This window comes from Siniperca chuatsi, linkage group LG19 (assembly GCF_020085105.1).
Source record: "Siniperca chuatsi isolate FFG_IHB_CAS linkage group LG19, ASM2008510v1, whole genome shotgun sequence".
NCBI lineage: Eukaryota > Metazoa > Chordata > Actinopteri > Centrarchiformes > Sinipercidae > Siniperca > Siniperca chuatsi.
In genome coordinates, this window is record NC_058060.1 from 13,456,493 (window position 1) to 13,470,048 (window position 13,556).

The window sequence follows — 13,556 nt, forward strand, 5'->3', positions numbered from 1 at the left end:
GAACCTGCTTAGCATAATTTGTAGCATTTTTCAATGTCCTAGATTTTTAAAGAAAAGTTCACCCGAAGTATCCGTAAGAAGGGGTTGAAATGTGAACTTGCATAAATATAGCATAAACGTCTTTTTATGCTTATAAATATTACAAAATGTCAAGACAGGATGTGACCAACTCTCAGACAGTGTTCTGAATTTTCCACCAGCAATATAACAAACAAGGCTTGCGATGCACCTCAATCAGCCGCAGCACTTAACATCCATGTGAGAGGTTGATGCCAATCTGCCTGCCTGCCACATCAAGCTTGTCTTCCCCTCTCCCCTCTCCCCTCTGCACTTATCCTTTTCCCCAACAAGAAGGAGCAGGAGAGGCAACAATTCTGGATAGAACAAAGATAATAATACTCATCTCTCCCTTTAGTATTCACACTGCAGTGTTATTGGAATGTTGTTATGTCTTATTTTAGTCCAGGGGTTACTGCAAAACACAGACCCCTGAAGTGAAGACCTTTACCCACGATCTTGGAGCTGCGGCATCTTATGAGTATGTTTGCGGTTGTGTCTGTGTGTGTTTCTGCTCATTCTGACTGCTTAACTTTAAAGAAGATGCTCTGAGCCACAGTAAACCCTTGCTCCCTCACCACCTTACTCTTTCCTTCCCTTCGAATAGCACCCCAGGCCCTGTAAAAAAAAAAAAAACTGAGGCAGAAGAAGGAGTTGTTGGCAAGCAAACCATAGATAGGGAGCAAGGTTACACCCAACTGCAAGGCTGGGAAGATTGATTGTAAAAAAAAACAGTGATTCAACCTTGCTTATGGAATCCATATTTTCTTTGCACTTCTATCGTTAAACAAAATAAATTGGTTGTCTGGCACAGTTTTGCTCAGACCTTTTGCCCACAAGTGTTCTGTTTTATCAAGCTTGACAGGTTTTTTTGTTCTTAGGAAATGTTCTGGGGGTCATATGTCTTGTGAGGCGGTTGAAGCTATTGCAAAATATCTTAATAGAGAGTTGGATGAGAAAGGATAAACAGTCAGTATGAAAACCCCGTTGAATTCTCGGCATTAATAGGCCAGCAGTTTTTACATTTATTTCTCAGTTACAATAAAAATATGCACATGTTTTCTTTTCCTCCATAAAATCATGGACAGGTACTATCCCACAAGGTTATTACAGGAATAATGTTTGGATGTGTCTCTGCAATCCTTCTCCTTGTTCCAGAGAGGAGCTGGAGAGCTTTGTGTCCAGCGGTACCCTGAGCCACCTCAAGGTGTGTTTCTCCAGAGACAACCAGGAGGAAGAGGAGGCCACGACCCCAGCAGCACGACCCAGATATGTCCAACACAACCTGCTACTCAACAGCCAACCCATCACTGACATCCTGCTCAAACAGAACGGTTACCTCTATGTCTGCGGGTAAGACTGACACTGATAATTCTGATAATAATTCAGGTGTAAATTTTATTTGAAACTTAATTTGTCCTGAGTGATATTGGCTATTTTTCACTCTGCTTTACATTTATTCCAGTGTCCACCTGGCATGGTTGTGTCATGTTCTGGTAAAGGACTGCAGAGCATCTCACTCGCAGCTCTTTTCTGCACTCTGGCTCTCTTTGCATGCCTGCTCTATTTTTGTCAGATCGCTGTGTGTCTCTAAAGCCTTGAATAAACTTGTAAATTTTTATAGATGCCTTTCTTTGTTCACAATTGACAGAAAATTCATATTTAACATACATTTCATGTGTGCATTTTTAAAAACCTTATTTTACCAGAAGGTCTCTTGAAATACATTATCTCTTTTACAAGAGAGAGCTGGCCAAAGTGGCTGTGTGGAGTAGTCATCACGTAGTACAAAAATGGAACAGACTCTGGAAACACTGAAGATTATCCATCTTGATGATCAGGTCTGATCGTTGTTTGAGACAGGAGGAAGCAGAGATTGTTTACAAAGAATTTCTTTAAAGATGAGAAGGTGCATATGAATCTCCCTCCGTATTTTCAGTGAGGTCCATCCTGTTAACATATACAAATCACAGTAAAGGCAGTGAAGGCACACACATAGTGCGTCACAACAATGTATAAATATAGGCGATAAACCTATATGATTTGAGAATATAATCTCTATTTCTGCTAATATTGTTGTGACTATCAAAACAAATAACTGATAAACTATTTTATAGGGGTTCTCTTTCAGGGGTAAATTGTAGCTCATAAGAGAGAGAGAGTGAGAGAGAGACAAAAAACCTTCCATATCTTGCTGCTAAAGAACAAACTGCTTGAAAACACGCTGCTGTGACGCAACCAAGCTGTGTCCAGTGCAGCTGCTGACTTCACCTGTCAGCCAATGACTAGCTCTGCTTTGGGGCAGGGCACTTAATTCATAAAAAAATTAACTAAAGGTGCTGAATTGCCTTGCTTAAAGGCAAGTTATCAGATGTTTTGAATCTGGGCATCTCTTTTCTAACTCCTTAGCTACTGCTGACCTCACACTGTTGCAACATCTTGTAAAGTTTGTAGCATTTATGATGTATGCATACCCCCCCTTCATATCACAACACATTGTTTCTGTCAGTACAAAGACAGCAAGACAAAGCAAAACACACATAAGCATTTAACAAGTCAAGTCACGTCAACATTTGTATAGCTCAATATCACCTTTCTCCTCTCTCATCGCTGCCTGGCCGCTTACCTCACCTTTTGAGTAAATGATCTTTGAAATGTCAGAACTGTGTGAATTCCTCAGAGTCAAAGAATATCACTTCAGGTCCACAGGATGATGAATCTCCCTCAATATGCTGCAACAGCAAGATAGAGATTTCAGCAATTTACTTCCAGGATGCACTCCTGGACTGGTAGCACCAGCTGGTTTTACAAAATATGGGCTTGCCACTGTGCTCAGACACAGACCCGGACTAGCTATAGGGAGCAGCGGGAGAATTCCCTGTGGCCTTGTAAGTTGATTGGCCTGGAGTTAAAAGTCCTAAATGAAATGGGTAAATCAAAGAGAAAACAACACAGGGCAGCTACAGTCCCTCGAAATTGTAGACCGTCAGTCCCCCCCCGCCTGCTTTTAACCTGATGGTATGATCTCTGTCTGTCATCACACGAGATTGGTCACATATACATCTACATCAGCACAATGTTCAGTCAGTGCATGGAGTGCGTGTGGCCGAGCAGTGTGGAGAAAAAATGGACAGCACAGGAGAAAGAGAGACCGAGAAAAAGAGAAAAGGTAGAGCTGAGAGAGAGCACATTAAAAGGAGAAAAGCCCAGGAGGAAAGTGCTGCCAAATGCTGTAAAATTAACAGATATCTTCACGAGCAAGGGATGTAGTTGCAGGGCAACTACCTTTACCGAGTTGATTCTGTGTTTTTAAGAAACGCAATCATGCTATGTAGGAAAGCAGGAGATGTGTAAATAAAGACCTGTATCCTCTTTTCTGTCAGGTGGAAGTATCTCCAGTTAGTCGGAGCTACCAGAGCATCAGAATGATAAACATAAGTCCAGTCAGAGCTCTGAGGAAATGCCAGGTGCAAAACAAAAAATCCAAAATTGAACAAAAATGATATGTATGAATATTTATTACTCGTGAAACTGAAAACACTTAACAATCTCATCATTTTCATTTAAATTAATGTTAAGTCGCTGTCAATCGCAAAATGAGGTAACAATGGTGATTGAGCCTATGGCCCACTGATGAAAGAATTGCAATATTTATATATTTGCAGTATTATGAACTGGGTGTTGGTGGCGACATTCCCGGAAAAAAATGCTGTATTAAGGTACTGCTATGCAAACTGAACATTTCCTACTGCTGCAGCTTCACATTAAATGCATTTAACTGGCGAAACACAACTTGACTTTTATTATGAAATAGTCACAGGAAATGCACGTTGTCAGTGAGCTTTGCACTTACTGTTATAGTTCATCAATAATGCGTCTACAAATAAGACAACAGTCATTTTTGGCATTTTTGACAGCGGATCAGTTTGAATTTTTTGGGGAGTAATGGAACAAGAAGGGGCTGTTTAGATGAAGAGCTGCAGGTGACAGGTTGCACACCTCCAACTTCTCAGCGAGGTAACCAGCTCCTTTCACTGAGCCCTGCTCTTCACAGACTCATGCCAATTACTACCTGATTTCTTTATTAAAACGACAATAGTTTGTTTTGCTGCCCCCAGAATTCTGTGACCTGTAGTGTTAAACCACATTTGCTGTTACCACCAGTAACTAGGTGTCACCAAATCAACCAGGACTGAAATCTTAAAGGTTCTGTACATGAGATTTTGAACATTAATATAGCAGCAAACAACTATTTGCTATGAAAAGATATAGTGGAGTAATGGTGTCCTGAGCAAAGAATGATGTCACAGTCCCTGTGTGTGTTGTCATCCAAACATCTCTGTTTTTTGTTTTCGTAGCCAGTCCTGCCGCACGTGCCTGTTAGTGCCTGTTAGTGCCTGTTAGTGCCTGTTAGTGCATGTGAGTCCCTCCCTTTAAAACTGTTGACTTTAACTAGATGAATAAAGGATTTATTTTGACCAAACCAGATTTGGTGATTGTTTTGTTTCTGTCCAGTTTGTTTTAAGAGTGTGTTTTAAGATGATAAACGAGGTCCAATTATTGTTTTTATCAATCTCCATCTGGTTGCGAGAGAGAGCGATATAAAAGCTGCTTCTGGTTAAACAAAAAGGATCTTACTCTTTAACAAAAAGATATATCTCTGTAGGGATCCTTTCCATAATGTTGTCAGATACTTAGAATAACAATCTGAGCCTGTCAGCGGCAAAAACAAGCACTTTTAGTGGACATACTTTTGACGGGCACATTTGTTCTCAAGGATTATGTTGCTGCCATTGCAGCCTGTTTCACGGCTGCCTTTTCACATTTAACTTGGTGAATTAAGGGTTTATTTTTTATTACAAACCAGAGTTGGTGGTTGTTGGAACAGTGGAAAGACTAACAAAGATGGTTTTGATGAGTTTTATTTTGTTTCTGTCCAGTTTGATGTGTGTTTTACGATGATCTGCAAAGTAAAATTACTGTTTTTCTCAATGGAGTCTGGTGGGCCATAGCGCCCATTTGTTTTGGTCTGAGACGCTGGTGCTCTAGTGCGACATTTAGTGGCAGTAAATGTCGCATACAGCTCCTTTTAAGGATTACAACTTTAACTATTTTGGATGTTTTGTTTTAAAAATATTTCAACAAAACGCTTACAGAATACGTGGTCTGTTATGGATGGACTGAATGTGGAGATTTGCCTAGACTGAATTATTATCCCAGTCTGCCCCTGCTTAGACACACGCACAGGACTGTCTCAAAAACATGCCTGTCGATTGCATTGCCCTTTTTTCTAATATTCATACTCTTTTTCTTCACCAGAGATGCTAAGAACATGGCTAAAGACGTGAACAATGCCCTGATGGAGATGATCAAAACAGAGCTTCAGGTGGACCAACTGGATGCCATGAAGAGACTGGCAGGGCTTAGAGAGGAGAAACGCTATTTACAGGACGTCTGGGGCTGACAGCGGATGACGAGATAAGGGCATTTGAAGCATCCACTGGGCTTTTTTTACACCTTCAAAAAACATATTTCAGCATGCTCAGCTGTAACCTCTGGAACCATAAAATTGTGGGATGCTAAAGCCCCGAGTTACTTTACACCACCCAACCCTACCAAGGTGGAAGGTATCATGCTGACCCGAGGATATCGGTTCACTACATCATCTTGGGCTTTGCTGTTTGAACAGAAATGACCTTGGTCAGGGCAATAGAGCTGGAGATTGGTCCTGCAGTGTGAAAATGCTTTTAGTGTAGACAAGCCTCCTCCATTCGTCCTGTGTGGGGAAAATGCATTTATTTCCGTCGGCTGTGATGGAGTGATTTTGATGAGACTCAGAGTGGAATATCGCTCCAACCTAGATGGAAACAACACATCAATTTGTAGTTCTTTAACAGCCCACGCACAGTAAACTGTTTATTGTCATTCAGGAGGAAAGAAACAATTTTTGAGTTATTGAGTTATTTTTGTTTTTGGAATGTGCCAAACCACCTCTGAATGCACCACGGTTTTACCTCTGAAGTCATAATCAGTAGAAATTTTTTAAATGAATGATGATTTGAAAATGTATCTCGATTCCATAATAAGTTGGTTTGATTGGTTTGCTCCAGTATTACGCAGTATCATCATATTTTCATCCAAAATGTTGTGGATATAGTGTACTTTTTATCCTATTTTGGAGATAATGAAGACAGGTTTTAATGTATGCGGTCCTAAAAAGGTGACTTATTTGTATGTGAAGTCCTTGGCGATGAGGACAGCTTTTAGTGATTTATCATTTTACTGTGTTAAATTTGTACAGAGGGCGTGAATCTCAATGATAATGTGCAGCTCAAAATGTATCTAACCAACTTTGTTTGTGTCTGTCTGCCCCAGCACACTGCCAGTTTGGAGACCGTGAACTCCAACTTTTCTAAGTCCTGCAAACCCAACTGAAATCTCCCAAACTGTGGTTAAAACAAACACAACTGTGCCTTGTGTGATCAGGAATTAAAAGACATTTCAGCGTAAACTATTGTCGTCTACTCCTTTATTTTATATTTTGCACACAGGTGTGTTTGTAGATGACCTTACACACATGTATTTAAAGTGTGTGGGTGTGAATGAGGGGTGACTAAGTTTTCTTGGCATATTCAAGAGGCTATGGAAATCCTTTGGAAGGTAATGAACTCTGATTGATTGGGAGTGATTGTTTTATTTAAATTTAGAGATAATTTGATTGTTCAAGGTGACTTTGGTTAGAAGATGAAGGCGTACTCTGCTAATTGAAGACTTTTTGCAATGGGCTTCTTAACGCAGCGCAGAGCCCCAGAGAGAGGCTCCTCAGAATGAAATCTTCTAACAGCAGTCTTTTTATTTATCCTCTTGTAGGGAGGGGAGAGAAAAACATCTCTGCCGCCTGCTCCATAGATGACACCCCATTCGCTACATTTTTGAGCCGAGTAAACAAAACATTCACTGTCGCCGAAAACAATCCCTGATGGTGAATAATTGGTTTAATACACTGTAGTCGAAGGTAGGGCTGTACTCGTATTTGTCCAGGCGGAGCTGGGTGCATCTCCTCGCCTTCATCTCTGTGTCCTGCTGCATCGCTAAGTCACAGGAACAGAAGCGGACAAAATCAAAATAATGATGCTGTGTGCGCCTAACAGCACCACCGATCTCATCTCACACACACATGGTGATACATTTAATGCAACGCCACTTTGTTGTTGGAGAAATGACAACAACATGCATGTGTGCTGTAACAAGAAGGAAAATTTCATCAACGTGGCTCAAATGTGATAATTGTTAGTGAATCATTTTAGAACCATGAAGTACACTTTGAGCTGTACTTCCCTTATTTACCTACCCTATTAACATGCCCTCATCTCCATTTAAAAAATTGACCCCTGCCATAAGACGGAGAGCCTGCCGGCTGCTTATGTCACCGTGTCCAGCAACCACCTAGGACTGATGAAGTTTTAAATTATGTCTTCATAATTAAAAAGGTTCACAGTGGCGGTTTTGTCCCGCAGCGAAAGCGAAAGACAGAGCTGAGGAGATTGTCAGGAATAAATCAGAGAGCTGGAGGTCAGTGCGACCGCAAAATAGTAGCGCCTCCATGATAGATACCCCTTGTTAAGAATGGCTTAAATGAAGCAGAAAGATGTGTGCTGAAGATAATGACTGTTATTATGGACGTGTTGAGTGAGCTAAGTGGGGAGATGCACTTTATGTCAATGAGCTCACAGACCTGCTTAACATTCGGCTTCTTGGTGCAGAAAGTACAAGTACTGATGATGAGGAGAGTAACTGGAACCTCCCACACTCTCCCTCTCTGAGCTCTGCAAGGAAGTGTGCCTTAATTAGGCGAGTGACAATATGTCCAATTCATTTGGCTTATCTTCTTATCTGTGGATATGACTGCAGTTCAAACAACGTAGTGCTAGTTTTAGGAATAAACAGCAAGTAGAAACAAAGTTTTTGTCCCTTATGACAAAACTTTGGGACGTTCAACTTTGCAAACATGTATGTAACTACAAAATGAAAGTTTCCACACAGATGGATGGCTCAGTTTCCACGAAAATTTAACCAACTTTACTGGATTACCTGTGAAAGATGACAACATAATTTATCCATCTTTTGTTTTCAATTAGTTTGAAAGCTGTGCTATTGTGGAGAAAGTCTTCTTGCATTAGTGCAGACAGCTTCATCTTCAATCCGAGTTCTTCTCTCACCTGTGTTTTTATCATTAAAAAGGACACTTCCACTCTCTCTGCTGTTCCCAGTCTGCAGTCAAAACTGACCCAGGAATGTCAACTCAGCTCTTTGATGTGGCATCGATGACAGACCTACTAGCACACACACACACACACACACACATACATATACAGATACACACTGAGAGCCACAGTCAGCCTGCTCTCCAGAGTCCCAGCTGTGCACAAACACTTTAACTTCAGCATCTGTCAGGAGAGCTGGAGGAAAATCTATGTTTCTCTAAAAAGGCTGCAGCGCTTCTATTGAGTTTCCCGTTTTCACTGTGAGATACCAGTGTTGTTCTGGTCTCAGTTTATTGATGGAGCAGGAGAGATACCCCTGCTTCCGATTTGGCAGAACAAACATCTGCTGTAATTGATGCTGGCAGGAGGAGAAAGTATTCAATAAGAAAGTATTGCTCTCCCGGAGGTTTGAAAGAAATATTTCTGTTACATTCAACTGGCCAAGGAAACAATACTGTAAAAAATATCACAATTACTTTTAAATATATAATCACTGTCATTACATGTTACCAGTTTATTCCCCGCACCAGGCAGGTACTGTATGTCCACATGAATTAAATCGAAACTGCTTGGTTCATCAAATGTATGAACGATGTTTCAGCAATGGATGCTCTTTCTGTCTTCATTAGTCAAAGAAATGTAAAAATTGGTTGGGCATTTTTAAACTTACAACGATGGATGAACACTTAGCACAATTTATAAGCTCCTCACTCCTCATAGCCATAATGACTTATGCAAATTGGAGGTTAAGTGCTGAGATGAGATTGTTCAGCCAAAAAAGGGATGCATGTACAACCAGGATGGAAGCATGGAAGAATAAACTGTGCACTTGACATTCATTTTTATTTGTTATGTGGGATATGCTGAACGTGCGTTACCATGGAGCTCAATCAATACGTCCTACTCTGTTAATACCTTTATATAAACATGCACACGAAGAGGTTATTTGAAAATTAAACAGATTCTCCATATGCGCTATCTGTCATAGTGCATCTATATAATAACTGTGGAGATATAGAGATCGTTTAAAAAGAGATACATATTTTTTCAAACAAAATATCAAAACAAAGTTCTAAGAAAGAAGACAACCAGAGGATTTAGAGGGTCACTGTAGTGATGCTTCATTTTTAAGGAATCTAGCACAGGTATCATTGCACTATGAGCACAGTAAATTGCCATTTCAGTCATTGTTTTCAATGTGAATGGGCTTCTAGTCTTTATAGAGGCATCTGAAAGGTAATCACAATGTTTTCACCCAAAGTCTTTTCATCGTCCTCTTGATAAAACCTCCACCGTGGCACCAGTGACTGTCCTAATCTTACCCAGTGCCTGATAAGCAGCCATGAGCTGTCTCGTGAGTGGGTCTCATCAGTGGCAGATTAATGTCCAGCTGTACACCCTGCACCATGCTGTGAAACGGATGAACAAAGGGAGGCAGAAAGTAGAATGACATTGTGAAGAGGGAAAGATTAACTGTTAGGACATGGAAATTGGGTAAAATATAGAGAAGGAGCAGAGATTGAAAGAGGCATATGAAAACAATTTTCCTGCTAGGAGAGAGAGATGAGTAGATAAGGGTGGTGAGGATAAAATGGTGAATGACAACAGGTATAGGTAGGAGTGCAACGGGAAACTGTAAGAGGTCCCTGACTCTGAATTTATTATTGTGCTTTCTGTGCAGCGGGAGGTGAACCAGGGTGAGTTACAACATCACCTGACCCTTTTTCAGATTTGACTCCTGTAGAGCTGGCCTCAGAGTCACCCCACAACACACACATACACACACACACACACACACATTGGACATTAATAAAAAAAATACACCACAAACTGGTGGTTCTCTTGCGTAACAAGGGTCCAAGAGCAATGTAAAAAGTTTATACCTTCATCAAACACAGAACGTGGAAAAGTGATACATAGCCCCTGAGGCAAAAGAATGCATTAAGGATGTATTTAAAAATGAGCGACTGTTAGTGTGATTAATCATCTTCCCATAACGTGACAACCCATGTGCATGTAATGGGACAGCTGGGATTTCGCTCAGTAATTACTGTTTTATTGAAAAATCTATATGTACAAAGAGCAATTACACAGGTTAAAGCATAAACTTTTTGTATTGCAGTATATCAGTGTTAAAAGCAAAATCATGCATCAACAGAGGAATTATGTTTTCTGTTCATTTGAAAGATTGGGCATTAAATGAATTTGATATGCAGAGATATACACATATTAAAAGTGGAGATTAAAAACTGCATAACACCACTGGGAAAACAAACTCAAGTAAAAAAAACAGAACAAAACTAATAAAAAACAGACTTTCAGTCCACCTTTAAACTAAAGGTTTAAACTACTTGGATACAGTTTATTTGTTTGAGAGTCCAGTTAAATGAATATGCAGTCGCCGCTGGTTGCCTGGCAACCTCACAGTGGCAAGAAGACCTCAAAAAGTTACTGCTGCCGGCCAAGAAAAAGTCTGGCACATAATCATAAAACCCCTCATCATAAAACCACAACTTTTTTACACTTCTGTTTTTGTACAGATTAAATAAAAAAGATATAACGTGTTAATTTGTGAGTTTTAGTGGTGCTGGTAAACAGATTTTGCCAAGCGTGTCCCCCTGCTTTCAGCCTTTATGCTAAGCTAACTGTCTCCTGGCTCCAGCTTCATTTACCAGACAAGTATAAGAGTGGTATCAATCTTCTCATCTAACTCTCTCTCAAAATATTGAACTATCACTTTGAAGCAGTAATAATAACATTTTATGGCCACTTGGGGGCAGCGCAACAAGCTGTAATCAACATCATTTGATCCATTATTAAAAAATATTCATTAGTGCATAATCTAAACCCAACCCACTTGATACTTCAAGTAAGTAAATACATAAACACACAGGAATACATACAGTACATAAAATTGCAGCTCTTCTTAACTACACAGAAAGTGCAGATGATCAAATTGACCAAGTGAGCAACTTCTCTCTGAGAGCAAAACTATGAGAAAACTATTTGAGTGTCCTATTGCAGAATGCATTACATCAAAGCACCAAACTATTGCACACCCACACACTCAGTTAAGGATCTAATTTTACTAGATAACCATTATACTGGATCCAGGGCCAGTGATTAAAAAGAGCTTAAACATGGCAGTTTCCTTTTGGAGCCGGGATGGTGCTACAATACACTCCCACGGCTGTTGCTAAGTAACTGGTACCCACTGATCTTTTCATCATTGTACTGATATTAGAGAGAGCTTTATTATTTGCAGTCAATGCATCTTAGTTTTAAAGTAGTGGCAACAGGATGGACGCTTTTCTGACAATACTTCAGTGAATGTCAGCCCACATTAAGTTACACTTAGCTCTGGAGGATGGTTTTTATCAAAGGGTATAAATACATAGGTAAACTATGGGACAGCCTCACATTGGGAAACACCAACATTGGCCCTGCTCATATAGCTACTGTGAAAATCTGCTGATGTTATCTTTCAAATGCTCCAAACGATAAGCATACAAAATAAAGTGTGATTCTGTTTTTTACTTGATGCATGCAAATATTATGAGTAACTTAACTATTTTCTCATATTCGTTTTAATTGCATCCCCTATTGCACAATTGTGTTATACAGTATATATTGTTAAAACCAGAGTGAGAATTTAGTCCTGATTAATTAATTTATTCTCTGCACTCTAACGCCGCATTGTTCATGCATTTCAAATTTCTGTATTGATGATTAAGCTACTGTTCATCAAAAAGAACCAGAAGTAAAACTTGAAAAAATAATAGGCTATTTAACAAAACTTGTCCTTAATACTTAACTTCGCCTTGATACTGCCATCTTTGTTCATCATTTCCTACTGCCTTATTGGCATTTTTCAGAGCAGACTTTTTTAAAAAAAGATTTTTTTGGCATTTCTGCTTTATTAGATAGTCACAGTAGAGTAGAGAGACCGCTGCGGTAAGGATTCATCCTTGATACATGGTACGTGCTCTCCCAGGTGAACTACTGGGGTGTGATGGCTCTGTTTCATTAAATTGTCCCAGTAAGTCATGACAGTGAGCCATGACAGTGAGCCAGCATGCACGATACCAGGACCCTGAAACTGAAGCAGCTAAATGGAACTCAGCCATCATTAATTTTATTATTTACATCTGTGCCTTTCCTACTGTGACATGTCAAAATGTCTTCTGTGAAAAAGGCCTATGAAGTATAAAAAAAAGTGATGGCAGTGCTTTGACAGTGGCCCACATTTAATCCATTTGCAGCCAAAGTGCTATTCAGAATAATCAAGAGTGAGAGCTTCTATTACCAGTATATTCATAGCAGAAGAAAAGTTCATGTTTATTTAGCCTGATTTAGGCTCATGGTTGTGTATAAAGTTTTTATTTTCATCTGGGGAATTATGTTATCTGTAATTGTAGACATGCCACAGATGAATGTCTTTGATCTGCAGCAGCATGTAATTACTGTCTCTTGTCTGCACTAAAATTGGTCTGGATTATGCCTGTTTCACTTAGGTAATCAATAATGATACTGCAATTATTTTAACAAAATAATTTAAGACAATAAACACTTGAATTGTCACATAAATTCTTTTTATGGCTTTTATGATCTTAGAGTCTTACGCTTTGGTTGTTGTTTGTTGGATGTTTTATCTGGATGTTTAGTGCAAATATTTTAGAAAGGCTGGACCATCCAGTGTTGAGCCAGGTAATCAGCAGAGTTGCAGTGTAGAATTCTTATCTCATCCATATTAACTTGTCCAGATGACCAGCTGCGTTATTAAAGGCTCTGCACTCTCAGTGAGGTGATATATATGAAGTGAAGTGATGATATATTTGGGTCAAACTTGAATGCAACAACATGCAAGCTGCAATATCCAGGCCATCAGGATGATTGATTTCTCTAGTCAACTCTGATTTCTCTGTCAACATGCCCAGAAGCGACCAATTTTAAGGAGCAGTCACGACACCACGCAAATATATCACTTCTGGTGTGGCTTCACTCTCAGTCCACTTGCTCATGTCAGGTTCCTGTACTGTGTTTTAACTTCAGCAATAAACTAGCACAACACTTTATTTACAATATTTACTTCTTCTGTCCAGTACAGTGGTTTTAAATCCTGTTCCCCCATCCCACAGTGCTCACAGTACTGCTGATTTTCTCTTCCACCAGCTACTTAATTGCAGTTAATTGTGATCACCCATGTCTTCTGGCGTAAATCAGTCCCTGATTGTA

At 39.8% G+C, this 13,556-nt stretch overlaps 1 protein-coding gene across 5 annotated transcripts in view; it reads left to right on the top strand.

The window, feature by feature from the left end:
* The window catches only part of mtrr (5-methyltetrahydrofolate-homocysteine methyltransferase reductase), a 32,773-nt gene extending 26,205 nt beyond the window's left edge, over positions 1-6,568 (top strand). For all 5 annotated transcript variants that reach the window (XM_044177026.1, XM_044177025.1, XM_044177023.1 and 2 more), the window contains 2 exons: positions 1,216-1,410; positions 5,377-6,568. In XM_044177026.1, the coding sequence (XP_044032961.1) occupies positions 1,216-1,410; positions 5,377-5,521 (340 nt within the window). In that variant the 3' untranslated portion in view covers positions 5,522-6,568. The remainder of the gene's footprint in view (positions 1-1,215; positions 1,411-5,376) is intronic.
* Positions 6,569-13,556: the final 6,988 nt, after the last annotated feature.